Source organism: Bacillus rossius, chromosome 3 (genome assembly GCF_032445375.1).
Source record: "Bacillus rossius redtenbacheri isolate Brsri chromosome 3, Brsri_v3, whole genome shotgun sequence".
Lineage (NCBI taxonomy): Eukaryota > Metazoa > Arthropoda > Insecta > Phasmatodea > Bacillidae > Bacillus > Bacillus rossius.
This window is the reverse complement of record NC_086332.1, coordinates 103,618,584-103,634,443: the sequence shown is the minus strand read 5'-3', so window position 1 is coordinate 103,634,443 and position 15,860 is coordinate 103,618,584. Positions and strand designations below refer to the sequence as shown.

The 15,860-nt window shown below is 36.7% G+C and overlaps 1 protein-coding gene across 2 annotated transcripts in view; it reads right to left on the bottom strand.

Moving 5' to 3' along the window:
* Positions 1-15,860, bottom strand: part of LOC134531091 (uncharacterized) — a 101,928-nt gene that overhangs the window by 60,016 nt on the left and 26,052 nt on the right. The window contains exons 5-8 of one of the 2 annotated variants that reach the window (XM_063366626.1): positions 11,102-11,256; positions 6,427-6,591; positions 2,840-3,000; positions 544-745 (exon numbers count right to left, since the gene is read on the bottom strand). In XM_063366626.1, coding sequence (XP_063222696.1) covers positions 544-745; positions 2,840-3,000; positions 6,427-6,591; positions 11,102-11,256 — 683 coding nt within the window. The remainder of the gene's footprint in view (positions 1-543; positions 746-2,839; positions 3,001-6,426; positions 6,592-11,101; positions 11,257-15,860) is intronic. The other variant, XM_063366627.1, reaches the window with a different exon arrangement.

The following is a 15,860-nucleotide window of genomic DNA, read 5'->3' as shown; positions in this document are numbered from 1 at the left end:
TTGAAGTTGCCAATTTATTCGGATTAGGCAGATTAGGATCACAGTAAACCCCCCCCCCCCCCCCCTAAATGACAGAGAGTCCAGTGGACCAATCAGCGATCATTGTCCGTCGGAAGAAATTTGTGGCATTGCAAATGCAGACAGGCCTTCACTATACTTGGGCAATCGCTTCATTTAGGCCCATCCTACAATGGCATGCAGAAGAAGACTGGCCCGTACGGATTAGCTCGTCTATGTTTACATTGCTTATTGAGACCAGTAGAAGCTGTGGTGGTAGCCATGTTTGTTTATGGTCTAAACGCATTAACTTTTGTTTCAAGTACAAGAATATCGGGTGTTATATTAATACCTTGCCGTTTATGTTTATTACATATGTATATTCTGAGCGTGCTCTGATCTGGAGGCCATAATACATATATATATTGATTAAAGTAATATTTAGTAACCTTGGAAAGCAATCTCATCGGTGGTGATTGTGGCGTTGCCGTGCGCTGCGCAAGCAGCAGACGCGGCAGTGGACGTCCCGGGAGTCGGCCGGCTTACCTCGGGCCGGTCGTCGTCTGCCAGTCGGTCGGCGGAGGCGGCCGCCAGCTCGTCCGCCAGCCCGTCCAGGCGCTGCCACAGCCGCTCCAGCACGTACTCGATGACGTGGAACTTGTCGTCTCCCGCCACGTCGTCCAGCGAGGGCACCACGCGGCCGTCCGGGTCCAGCTCCAGCTCCACGGACTTGCGAGCCGCTTCCTCCCTGGACACGTGCGCGTTACTGTCAGAGCTCGCCGTGTCACCCGGGCACGCCAGCTCTGTGTGGTCCCGGTGCCTCCAGTGGTTTCAGTCGTTCCCCAACCATTCCCTGAACAGCCTTCCAGTATTAACTGCGCACACAACAAGCGTGACTGCACAACATTAATTATATATTGTTGAACATTCGATTATATTATGCTTTAAATGAAAATGAAAAATAAATTAAAATATGAAATCAATCGCAAAATTTTCGTACGAAATACTCAGCATTATCTCGAAAACGTATTTCATACTCGCAAAAATAACCACAGTCATGTATTATACAATTTTACATTATATTTATTGTAGAATAAAAAACTATTTATTTACAATTAGTTTACCGAGCAATATTTAACGAATCGTCTCCGGATAGATTTCTCGGTAAATTTAAGGGCCCAACTACCATGGCATACACGCGTTGTGCAGAGCTCCAGAAATAAACCACGCTTTATGAAAACGGCTCAAGTTGTCCCAGTGGAATCCACCAGGACCATAGCCAGCAATTTGTGTATAAATTTTCTTTATATTTGTATTTTATAAGAAAAATGGTATCACACTTACGTCTCAGGAAATAGTAAACTTTAAAAGCGCCAACGTTTACATATAAAATTTATTTACCATATATTTATTTACCATATTAGTAGATTCAATAATATTTGGAATAGTGGAATTAATATGTGATGGCGATATGAGGTGTTGTCAGATAAAGGTTTTTCGTTGATTGGTTTGAAGAAAAAAAATTAAGACACCAAGATGAGTTCTTACCCCGGGTGAAAACTAGTTTAGTAACGTCCCTGTAAGATCGGTTCACAGAGAGAAATCGTATGAAGTAGTCAAGATGTGAGAACCTTTTTGCTTTGATGCTTGTAAGAAAGAAGCTGGGAAAATGGGAGCAATAGATATTAAGTTTAAGAGAAGTATGTTGGCAGTTAGGAGACTAAGAAGGACCAGAAGTTATATGATGCAACCAAGATCAGCGAGTACAGGACTTGAATTAAGATAATAGGGGGTGGGGGGGGAGGGGAAATTAGATAGTACGGCCATGTCCAAAGAATGGGAAAATAAAGTTTGACTAAGAAAATGATTCAGTTTAAGTACATAGGAAGAAGGCCCCAAGGAAGAACCGAGGGAGAGTGGGAAGAGAAGATAGTTAAAGGAGAACCGGAGAGAGGAGAAGAATGGAACAGAGTGTACGAGAAGGAATAGTGAATGGTCATTTTACTTTACTGCCCGACAGCAGTTGAAGATATTGATCTTGATGTTGATGTTGATGATGATCATTGATGATGGATGATTATAATTGTTGTAGATGAGGATAATGATTATGGAGATGGATGATGATTATGCTGATGATAACTGTATTTATATGCAATGATTTTTTTATTTATTGTAATATTGCAGCATTTTTCATTGGAGGCCGGATATTCCATAGTCATCGCTGTGTAAATACAAAAAAAAAAGCTTCTCGGGAAGAGCAGTTCTACGAGTCATAGTCATAGTTTAAGGCCATAGTAAGCTGTGAAATAGTCACTTTGAGAAACATTTTTCTTTGTTATAAATGAAGGATGAATGGATTGTTCTCCTTTTAGAATCAATGTTTGGATCACAGTGTAGCGAAAATCGATTATACTAGTAGTCATAATATATCATAGGGTTATTGGAAAAAATTGGTGAATCCAGTTCATTAAACATGGTGTTTCGTAATAACTAAGGTGAAGAGACCCGTTTATGAGTACCAGAAGAAGTCACGAAGTGAGAAGAATATTTCCTATTATTGTTTTTTAGACACACCCAAATTTTTTCTCAAAATGCTTTTATCAGCTTCTATTTATAACTATTATTTCCCAGTAACTCCGTGTTATGTATACAGTATATTGAAAAAATATCCCTGCCTGTGAACTGGGGTTGAAATTGCACGTTCCACTCTGATATGCACCCTGTTAGGGTGGTGGCATATCATAACCTTGACTTAAAAGTTTTGCCAAACGTTTCAACTTCTAAATTGCAAAGTGAAAAATAACTATATCACCTTACATGTTTTATCTTAATGAGCAAATACCTTTTATCTATCTGCTCTTCAACACGATTACTCAGATCCGTCAGTCCATTCTCGTGGCTGTCGACAAGTTCCTTGCAACGCTTTAAAATCTTATTCAGCTCTTCTATCGCCATGCGGTTCTGCTCCGTGTCTTTGGCCAGCTTCTGGGTTAGCGACGAGAGCTGTTCGAGAAGGAAAAAAAACAAAACAAGGTCATTGGCTGTTGTCAGCCATTTTTGGAGTAAATGTCCAACAACGAAAGTAGGTGAAGCAGGTGGGCTATGGGATGCAATTTTTCCCATATCAAAAGGATCCATTCAAGACACACTCTCCACCCCTCAACAGCCACTTATCCTCGTCTTCCTACATCAAAAAGATACAGTCAGACAATGTGTCTCCACCAACCTAATTTTCTAGAGACAATTGCTATAAAAAACGAAGGAGGAACTGTTCACATGTCTACATGGTTGATGAGGGGAGGTTGGAGGGGGATGCCAATCTGAATGCTTTTGATGTGTGATAACTAAGAGTTGGGGTGGGCCAGGGATGGATTGGGAGTTACTGTGGCCTGACTGGATCCTTTTGATGTGAAAAAATTTGTATCCAGAACCCACCTGTTTGTCATATGTTACTTATTTATATGGTTTTACGTTTCATAAGTTAGACTCAGTGGCTAAGGTGTCCGAGGAGACGACATTTAAGGCACAGTTACATGTAACGCCGAAATACTTCAGGTGAACAGGTTTAAGTAAAAATATTTACAAATGCGAAAGTGTAAGGTTACACTGCAGTTGGTGTAAAGTATGTTCCACTCCAATACCGATTATCAACTGTCATCGAATAAATATTTTGTGGATCCTATTTATTTTGTATCTTGAAAAAAGGAGTACGGTAATGCAAGCAGAGATATAAAATGAATCTTGATTTTTTATTTTGTATATTTGTCACTTTACAAGGAAAAACCTGATGAAAAACATTTAAGAAGACCTCGTCAGCAAAATATACTTCAAAACAAAATGATTTGTATAAGACATTGTTTGCAACAATATAAAATGTTTGTTGCAACTTTTCTAGATACAGATTTGAGGCCACTTTTTCGTAACTTATGGCAATTTTGATCGTTTTCAAGATCTTTTTTGTAATAGTCAGTTAAATATCTTGCTATTTTCGAAAAGAACTGTTAATACTCTGAACACTCAACGGCCAATCAGAGACTTATGCAGAAGAGATGTCGTTCTGAACTACTTTGCCAACCTGTTTAAGTTGAATGAACGAAACATTTTCAGATTGTGCGTAACCGCACGCAACAGTTGAACATGTTTACCTGAAGTAGTTCAAAAGCCCGCGTAACTGCGCCCTTTGTGTGGCTGATGGAAAACTTTCTGCTTAAAACCCCCCGAGTCATATTTACTGAGTGATATCGTAGACCAGTTTTGAAATGAGAAATGATCAATGATGGCACAATATGGTATTTTTTTCTGTTTTAATTGTGTTTAATGGAAGAATGTGTTGAGTTTGTTCGCATAAGATAATAAAACCTATATTATTAGTACATTTCTACTTGAAAATCTGTCCTTACATTTTTTTCAAGCACTAACCAGAATTATTAAATAGAATATTGTTACAGCTCCTGGCTGGTGAACCAATGGTACTTCTGGATTAAATTCCCGATCGGGTTATGGATATATTTTTCACTGGTGAAAATCTTTTCCTTCTCGTGTCCAGGATCGGAAGTAGTGTCGCCCCTCCGCCCCTGTGCTGCGGGAGGTGATTCCAAACTATTTACATAAGTCAGGGCTTCCCTACACTGCTGCACTCTCTGGAGGCTACCTCACTCGGACACGATATCGAGGAGTCCTCGTGTCTCACAAACAACAGTGTCATTGCAGACAGAGGTTTGCAAACAAGTCATCTTATTTAGGTATTCTGATAAGAAGCAAAAGAAAATGATTGTATGGTTTTCAGGAAATGTAAAGAAAAAATGACTAGTGAATAATTGTAGCTGGATCAGTTGCGTTCCTGTAGGAGGAACGATTGAGGTTATTATCTCACTCCTTCCTCAAATAAATCATTAAATTATAAAATAATACTGGAGGTATAACAAAATAATCTACTTTAGTCTGTGCAACTGAACTTTGAAGCAATTTTTTTATGTAATATTTATTTTTATATTGAAGTGCTAATATATTGTGTGTATTTTTTAAAACTTAAACTGTAGATAAAACCATGGTTTTGATCACGAATTTTCAAAACGTCAGAAATCTATTGAAATAGCAAATTAAGGAGCTATTTTTTAATTTACAAAATTTCGGACACCTTATTTATCGGGGCAAGTGTTTTCGTGCCAACGAAAATCCTCTAGTCATCTGCCTGCCACATAATTCTAAGTTGGGTCCACGACTGGGCAGAACCACAATTGTACTCCGAACAACCCACGGCCGATTTCATCCTCATTTTCCCTGCTCGGTGTCATTGTGTTCGAGGACGGATCGAGGCTTGCTTTCGGCCGGGGTGGAAATTGCGATCAACTGTGAGCAACAAAATTACCAAGCACAATTTTTTTTTCATTTATTTACATTATAAGTAAAATTTTGACTTCAATTTTACTAAGCGCATGTACTTAAGCAATGTAAAAGTGTATGTTTAATTTTACGGCATCTATGTACGTATGCCTTGCAAACACACAAATTAATGTGTATTGAAAATATGAGTATTGATAATGAGCAAAAATTAAAATATAAGCAGACAAAGCGTATTATTTTTTTATATTCGCTTTTTATTTAAAATTTTTGTAGGCGACATCAGATTTATCTTCCCATTCTCCGCCCTCTAGCCTAGTGCTGGAGCAGGCTGCCTTCCTTATCCCTCCCCCCGTCCCGCTGAGATCCATCCCCGGTTGTGTGTTACCATCTCTAGTGTCCTAGCTCTCCACGAGAAGCTAAGCCCAAGAAAATTTTAAAAAATAACAGTCGCAAATTTTGGTACTATACCTTAATTTTTCATAGACGAGCCCTAAAGTCATAACTGCTAGTTATGTACAATAGAATAATGGCACGAATGTATCATCCATGGCACATGTGTCTGGTCTGTAGTTGATGTCTGGTTATCAGTTTGTTAGCACAACAAACTGTAGCTGCATGAAGCCTAGTTCTCGCAGTTTGTCTAGTGGCTTGAAGGGAACACGCTGGTAAGACTCTTAAAAATGCTATCAAGGAGTAACTATTGTTGACACTTTGAGTTTTGCACTTCAAATATAATTTACTTGCCAAAAACCACTTAGTTTTAGTATTTTTATAGTTTTTAACTAACCATCTTTTTATTATTTATTATATGTATTAAAATTTTGGTCTGCAAATTGAATTATAGTCTAGCAGCGTGTGCGGAAGACGTGTGTGATTCGCGCCCAGAAATGTAGTTGAAAACTTAATTTACGTATTTTTTTTAATCCCGTTCGACATTATTTTAAAGAATTATACGTAAAATTTCGCGTCCGAGTTTCGTATTTGCAACATGAGAACACACGAACTTGTTGGTTGCCGAGGTTGTATGCTACACGTCACTGGCGAGTACTGAAAGACCCGCTAACAGAGAGAGAGAGAGAGAGAGACCTTCAGAATGGCGTCCTCCAGGGCCTCGACCCTCTTCTCCAGGTTGATGTACTTCCACAAGTCCTCCACGGGCACGCCCGGCACTGGAGCACGAGCTCTCTCCAGCACCTCCTCGTCGCTGGGTAGCTGCTGGAGGCGAGCCAGCTCCTCGTGCAGCAGCGACACCTGCCGCACGCACCGCAAACCACTTACTAACCCCTGCAATCACCCTATCATTACATTAATAAAAACTAAATACACACGTTGAAGTAGTACCGAAAATAAATTAATTTACTAATTTCCTAATTTATTACTTGACTCATTACTAAATTCATTTAATATTAAAGTAATACATTCATTCCTTTGCTCATAAAATAGTTCTTTAGTTTGTCCTGTAATTCGTGAACTCAATACATTATCCTTACATCGTAGAATTTATTTATTAATTTTTAAGTATGTATTTTATTTATTGAAATAATTCGTTAAAGTAAGCACTCTAATACCTTCTTAAATATTTGATAATTAATTTTAAGTAAGTAAGAAGAACTTAATGAATTAACGAACTAACGAAAATATTTAAAAAAAAACAAATGTATAATTGAACGAATGAATTTGTTAAATAAATAAATTAATTAACCATAAAAAGGTTATTAATTAATTAATTATGAAATTGGTTAATAGACAAATATAACGTTGGAGTGAATCACTGTTTAACGCCGCTTGTTAAATTAACTTTAATTTGCGATTAAAATATTGACTTAAAGCTCGTTTTTTATTGAACGAATTTTTAATATCAAACTAATTAGAGAATTAACAGTAAAGGAAATAAAATTTTTGTATTTATTTCCTAATACAAAATATAAAAGCTAATGTATAATCTTTAAAATATAAATACTAACTATGAATTTAAAAATATAATATCATTTGTAAAACGCAGTTAGAATTTCACTATATCAAAAAAATAAAAAAAAGTTTGGAAACGAATGTCGGATAAAAAAAAATATGTGAGAGCACCGATGGAAAACTTGCTCGACTATGAGCAGCTAACATTTGCTACTACAAGAGAACAATGTTTTATATTTGCAACGCAGTCGAACCTTGGCAACATTGAGCAAGATCCCACGCAACTGTCCAGCTTTACAACTCAAAAGTGACTCCAGAAAGACTTCTCGGGAGGGGCTGTCGTAAAAAGAAATTATGCAGTTGCTAAACATGACTTCAAATAATTTAGAGGTTAGCCTTTGAATATTTACAAATGACTCATGGTCTCAAAGAATTGAACCTTGATAGTTCCATACTACCTCTTATGACAGAAATGTTTAACAAATGAATGTTATTATTTAAGTAAACACAGTCAACCCTCGCCTCTTCTTTCCCCTCTGGAGCCACGCTTGGTACACCTAGGACCTATCTCCAATCTGTTCGTCAAAATTCATGGCTGTGTCTCAAACGGCATGCTAATATTTTTACTTCTTTAATTGTATAACCATTATTATTATTTAAGGGACATGCCTGTAAATTTATCGCAAACGCTCCATTGCACTTTATGTTTCTTCAAATGATCTGTCACCAGATAATTATGCACAGTATTTTTTTTTTAATTTTTAAAAAAGGTTCATTTGAAGGAAGTTGCCAAGAAAGAGTTGTAATACTAGAATAATAATATTTTATATTTTTACAACACATGGCTAAGGTTATTTTTGCATGTCTATTCATTCAAGCTCAATTATTTTTAAACCATGGAAAAGATATACGAATATTCAACTATTTGACTTTATTTGTTGTATCATACTAATTAATGTGCGCAGTTAATACTGAAAAACTATCCAGGAAACTGTTAACAAATAACTTTAACTTTTGGAGGCACTGAAACAACAAAATGCATAAATTCTTGAGTAAGAATCCAAACCCAGTATTATTGCGAAAACAATTTTTAATGATAGTTTATTTTATGTAAATATAAAAATTTTCATGAAAAGTTCTGTTCCATTTATAAAAAAATTATAATATGCTTGCGTTACATATGCAAGCTTAATTATTGCGTTTAGAATTTTTTTTTTTTTTAAATTTGCAACTAGACAACAAATTCAAAAGAGCCATAGTAAAAATCTACAGTTATAGCCTTAAAAACAATGTCATAAACTTAGATCATGTGGTATATAGTTTTGGATCAACATTAGTTTTAGAAAATCATTAATAAATCACAAAATATTGATTTCTCAAAAACATAGAACCAGTTTTTTCAACGTCTTAATAAAACCAAATATTAAAATATTAATGATAATATCCTAATAAAAAATATGTATTCTACTTGAAAGGATACCTACATACAAACTGTATAACCTACCACATGATTACATGTATAAGTTCATGCTAGTATTAAAGAAAAATGTGGTCTTTAAGGGACTTGAAAACTTTAAATAAACATTATTATATTTCATAAAGTTATTGAACAGAATATTTACAATTACATTATAAATACAGTTTAAATGATGAGCAAAAACAAACAAATATTAAACAGAAAACTTTAATTTGGGAAAACTAGGTCCTTAGCTTGGTATTTTTTTTTTTTTTTTACTTAAATCCAGGTTGAAAATTTACAACACTCTGAGTATCAAACAGCGAAAACTACGTGGAATCAATAAATTGTTTCACAAAAACAATCTCTATAATATATAATTTTACCGTAGTTTTAAACAGTTTTTCAGTGAAATTTCACTAAATTCCAGCAGCTTTTAAAGAGTTTCGTGTTCATACAGCACAATTAGAGTAAAGAGTCCCGCCTAGACGAGGGAGTATTTATTTTAGTAAAGTGGGATGATAAGTGCGACGACACTCACTGGTTTTTCGCGCGCGGTATCGCCTCTAAGCGCAAAGATGTGGACGGGCGCTGTCTTCTCCTCGTGCATAGGGCAACTATTAGATCTGAGTCGTAAACGTAAAATAATCCAAGTCCCTCGAGTGTTTAAAAGAATTTGTACCGGCTGTTTCATGCCTAAATATTATTTCAAAAATACATTTTTAACCTTTTTCACTCTTATAAAAATTAAGTTTAAAAACGAATTACGGAAACAGAACTACTTATCCGCCCTTAGTTTATTCTTAAATGTTGTACGTAAATATTCAGCTCTCCTCTGGTATCTTGAGAAGTTTATAAAATAGAATTGCTTTTATGTACTGAATATTTGCACACCATACGTGTAGCCGGGTCGCCAAGGGCCTTACACTGTGAGACACAAGTCTGAGAGGAGCGTGTGTAAGTAATGGGAGGTAGGAGGTGTTGCGGGATTTGAAACATAGTGTTGTGTTATGGGAGTGTTGTAAACAGATGAGGGAGTGTATGCAATAGAGGGAATGAGGAATCATGTAACTGCAGGAGAGTAGAGAAAAATGAACGAATTTGTCAAAATGGCACGCCTACAAGGATAGAAATGTTTATATGGAAGAATATGGCAAGGGAAATGAGTTTTTCTTTTTACACTATAAAAATATTAATTCCGTCAGTATTTACCCACCAAATATACATATTTGTGTCTACAAAAAAACTTTTTATCCGCAAGAAAAACACTTATTTGTAAGAAAATTATTTTTGAAACTAATAAGGAGTTTAGTGATATAATAATTATTTTGTTGAAACAAATATTTTGTTGTGACAAAAAACTCTTTTTTTAGAGCACTGCTTAGATTTAATTGTTGTAAAATTTATAAAACACGAAATTATTGTCAATTCATGAATGAATATTCTCTCTAAAATTTACAGGAATTATTTATTATTATCTATTTGCGGCGAGGCATTAAGCTACCTCGCAATGTTATAATTATATATATATATATATATATAAATGTTTACTACCATCTGAACTATAACATAGTTATTTTACAATCAATGTGCATAAAAAGAGGCGCGGTGGTCGAGTGGTCAGAAATCTCGCCTCTCACCAAGGTTAAATGGGGATCGATTTTCTACGGACATAAATCTGCAATTTTCGTAGTTGGGAAACGGGATGGCGTTGCCGTGGCCTGTGGGTTTTCTTGGGGTACTCTCGTTTCCCCCACCAATTTATTCCGTCACTGCTCCACACCACATGTCACTGACACGCATTTTCCAGGTTGGCCGGAACGAAACGTCTGTCCGTCGGGTATGGCAGGCGACTGCTGTGTCAGCCCCATTCCATCAGGAGTACTATGTGTCGAATTTGTTGTAGTAGTCAAATATGTTATTTATTATTTAAAGCCAAACATAAATAATAAAAATAAAATTATTTATTTAAATGAAACAATAACTATTTTAAGTAAGTACATTAATGCTATTGGACGATTAAAAAAATATTTGATAAATACACCGCCAATTTTTATAATCTCTAAAGTTAGTTTTTCAATCAAAATTCTGTGATTTCTTCCATTAAAATTACAATTTTTTTAAGAATATGAAGTGAAATAAAGTTTTATAAAATTGGTTTTCTTTACTATACCTAAGTTTTTTTCTCGAAATCCTTAAAAAATTGAGAGTTAATTGTGAAGCAAGTTATTATTATTTATTTCATTTATTTTTCGAAAGGAAAGTTATCGAGCTACTATGTTTTAGTAATTTCATAATGGCACATGCGAGGAGGTTTTTGAGGAGGTATTCAAGAGAGAGATAGATATACAGCAGGGGAATCCGTAGCCGCAGATCATGATAATCACATGAGCCTACCTTCTCTTGAAGCTTGGACAGCTCTTGCATGTTCAAGACGCCCTCGGGACTGATCAGCGGTCCAGGGATCACCTTCTTGGTCCTCTCGGCGGAAGGGTCAGCGGGTTGGGAGTCGTCCACCGATTGGACCACAACCACCTTCTGCGACCTTTCTGCTGGAAAATATCAAGCTGTCTATTTCCCCTTTTTTATAATTTAGTGTTTTTGCTTATTATTTACTAAATAAAACTCTTAACAATGACTGACTGACAGATAGACAACATACAGCTTAAACCGATAGTTCTATAAGCATGATATTGTGCGTAGAAGTTCCTTATATACCGTTGGTGAGCGATATTACAGGAATTTTGAAAATTAATTCCCTAAGAAGGTTAACAAGGGGATGAAAATTTGTATGAAGTTTGTCATGTTTGAAGTTAGAAATGTGAACATTGGTATTTAGGCTTCTGTTTATAAACAAGTTAGTTTTATCAGCGTTTTTGGTAATTATTCAAAAATGACGATAAAATGATTTCCCAACGGGCATATAACATGTTTTAAATAAATACACAATATTATTAGATGTCATAAAGTGTTTAATATATTGAATACGTATTTATGTTATAGTTTATAAAAAATATATGACAAATCTTTATGTTAAACCTAATAGAGTATGTATTCGTGTTGTAAACAGTTTTGGTATAGACTTTGACGGAAACTGCTCATTTTTTTTGTCTGTCAGTAACTAGTACATAAAAGGGCATCCTGCGCCTGTATCCTGTCTCTGGATTGTGTATTGTCCCCGACATCTTGAATTCTGACGTCAATGGCCATCTTGGTGGCAAATATCCTCAAAATTCATCAAAAGTTTTAGAAATATTCTTATTTCTAGGGAAAAATTCCCTTTTTGAGAGAAAATTTCCCATTTTATTATCAAAAAATATCAGAGGTTTGAATTGTCTCCATTGAGGCTTAAATTCTCCATGGGCAAGCCTCCAATAAGCCTCTGGAGGGGAGCTTTGACCTTGAGCTTGATCTCGACCGCGGTCTTGGATGACGTCACGTCCTCCATATTAAAAATCCCGTAATTTCAAGCTAGAAATCAGGGAATTTTTTTTAAAATTTACCAAAAAATTAATTATAATACAATTTTCATAAATGAACTTCCGCCATTTTATAAATTGTCCGCCATAGTAAAAATCTGTAATTTTTAAGGTAGAAATTCAGGAAATAATTTAAAATTTATAAAAAAATACTTGATTAAAGTTTATATTCACACCTGGCGAGATTATTCATTTTAAAAGGGCAAAAAAAGCCACCACTAATAATAAGGCAGTTATTATGTCAGGAAGTATGAGTCAGGGTGGCCATATTGTTTTCGTCTGCGAGAGATAGCCAAAAACTGCTTAAAAAGCGCTATTTTGCACTTTTAAAATCAAAATTTTCCTGTGGAGGATCCCCGGACCCCCCATCTTAGTAAGAGGGGAATGGGTTTACATGACATCAAAATCATTATTTGTCCCCCCCAACTTTATGAACACAGCTACGCCAATGAATGCCTGACATATAATATGCCTTTGCATTAGTGGTGGGAGGTCAATCTACCGGTGCCTTTTTGGAGGATGGATCCATTGCCATTTTTAAACGAATAACCTCGCCTGGTTCGATCCCAGTACCTATTTATAAATTTTACTATCAACATTTAATTTTATAATTGTTTTATCAATTTCAAAATTTTTCCCGAAAATCTATCATGAAAATTATAAGTTTTTCAATGTGGCAAACAATTTTTAAAATGGCGGAAGTTATTTTTAATAAAATTTTATAACATAAATAATTTTGTAAATTTTGTAATGTTTTCTCAAATTTCTAGCTTGAAAATTTCGTATTTTCAAGATAGCAGACGTGACGTCAACTAAGTCGTCGGCCGAGGTCAACGTCAAGTTTAAAGTACCCCTTTAGAGCCATATTGGAGGCATGCCCTTATTTTTGGAGAATAAAACGGGAAATTTTTCCTTAATACGGGAATTTTTTCTTAGAAATATAGAAATTTCAATACATTTTGTGTCATTTTGAGGAATTTTGAGGAAATTAGATACCAAGATGGCCGCCGTGACGTCAGAATTTAAGATGGTGGACAAAATCAACAATCCAAACCCAGGACTTAGGCGCAGGATGTCCTTTTATATACTACTTATGTCATTTATAAATATATTTAAATTTGGATTTCCCAAAACCTTGAAGGTTTGAAGGATTGTGGAATTTCAATTTTTTTTATCGATTTTTTAATATTACACAAAAAATAAGTAATGCATGGCAAAGACTTCACACAAACGATTAATTTCATACAATCTGTGATGTCATCGTTGAGGTGACCAGAATACGTCATGTTTTGTCACAACGCTGTATTTGCCTGTGCGTATCTTTTTTATTGTTTTTTAAGATTATCAGTTTTGTATTATCGTTTGGTTTGTACGTTTCTCGCTATTTCGTCCAAGGTATTTTCTGTCTTTATTTGTGGTTATTGTTGCAACTGTTTTGTCGTTATCAAGCCACTGTGTTCGTATGTGCTGCAATGTTTTTCTGAAATGTCTTCAATTTCTGTGCTCTGTATGTCTTAACTCTTGACATAGTTTGATTTTGGCTTGTTTTCTGTATGTTTATTTAATTATCTTCTTTCGTCCGTTATTGAGGTTTCTTGTGCAATAAAGTTCAACCAAATACTATAAAACCAAAAACCGAACACGCATGGAGAAACATGGAAACCAACGACTCTAGCGCTACTATGCATGTATAGAACTTTGTTTATATAAATTTTGGTGAATTACCAAATAATATAGATCTCAATATCTGACACTCTCCTAAAATTATAAAAACCATTGCGTTCAGCGATGCTACAGATAGTTAGTCGTAGTTGGGATCGAAGGAGATTTATTGAAATGATGAATTTCGGTAAACATAAAAAACATTTAGAGTACGCACATGTATTTGTTTAACGGATTTGAAGAAATATTTATACGACTCCAATGTGTCTAGCTAATATATCAATCACTGCATAGTGAAAAATAATATCTTAAAATTTGAGCTGTTTTCGAATGTGTGTGTTCTCTTAGGGTGTAACGTGATGTTAAATCATAATTGAAATCACTTGGGATAAACTCATAATGTATCAGATTAACGGAAAAACCGGCACAAAAATTTGTGCTGATTATGTACAAATAAAATAATAATAAAATGCGAAATCAATCTTCTCATTCCCAAAAAAATAAATGTGTATTATTTGCTGCTAAACCTATTTCAGAAATAAGAGTTATCTCTGAAATGAATCAAATAATTTGAAACCCATGTTAATAATGCAAACATTAAATAATTAATAGTACCTATAGCTACACAACGATTTGAAGAAAAAAATTTATTTCTTTTTCCCGTATCACTGCTTCCAAGCATTACGTCAAAGAGGCTATGAATTGATTGTTTGTTTGTAAACCAATTAAAGGAAGATTTTTTGTTATAATTCCTTAACTCGCTAATACCATTAATATTTCTTCCATTCATAAGTAACTACATAATTTCCCTTCACTTTTCTAACATATTTCCCGCGCGTTTTTCTCCTATAATGTGTGCTGCCGAAGTTGCACGAGCGAGTGCGAGCTTCGGTGAACCTCGGAACATGTTTTCACAAGATCTATTGGCTGTGCGCACCGGGGCTCCGTACCTGCTCCCTAGTGGGCTGAATCGGAAGAACACCGAGGTGGATCTGTTTTTACATGGCAGGAGTGACCTCCCATGGGCCCTACAGGACCTGGAATATTTACGTTATTCAGACGCGGCGGAAGGCCAACGGCTACGCACAGAGGTTGAGGAACACATCCCAACATGCTACGCCACCGGAGAACCTCCAGCCGCCGAATACCCCAGGACACCACCAGTGCAAGCCCCCCACTGTGGGCCTGGTAAATACCGACACGGCCCGTACCTTTCACATCACTGGGACCCCTCGGTCACCCAGATACTAGTGATCCAGCCGAGGTTACCCGCCTCTACTAGCTGTGCAGGCTAGTTCCCGAGCATTAAAGTAGCTCACGACTGCCACTCGTCATCAGAGCGGGGACTCCTCTGAGTGTGCTCCAAGCGATCGGAGCACCATTGCCACCACGAGTCCATCTCCATAATCTGATCCAGGGCCGTATAAGAAAACCTCAGCGGGGATCTGTCTCATCAAAGGATCAGTCCCATGGTACCCTTCATCTTCAGGTATAGTGCTTTCCCAGCACCGCCTACAGTCCCGGCGACCGCCGCCCTCAGCCGCATGGATATCCTCAGTTACTCACCTTGGACTCTCCCCCGCCACCGGGTTACAGCCACTTAAGGCCCGGGCTGCGCCTGACCACGGCGACCCTCAGGCCTCCCAGCGGCCCTTCGCTATTCCATGCACACCTTGGTTCATCACTATGAGCCAGGTGTCTTGAGACACCACCTAGGGTTTGGGGGTCCAAAACCCCCCGATAGATTTCCGGCAGGTCAGGGCGCAGCCACCCGTCCACCGCTTACTAGTCTATTAGCATTCCCTTTTCGACACACCGAGGAAGTCAGAGGAGTGGGCACTCCCGGCATTGCCCTATTTGTATAACAACACTGGCGCCACGAGAAGGCTATGGGTTCCCGTAAGCGGGAGAGGCTTTGTATTCGCATCGCACGCCCGTTTCGGTAACCTGGCGAGAGCATCACTCAGATACTAGAGCCGGCTACAGCTCCGACACGTCGTAGGTCAGCAATCATT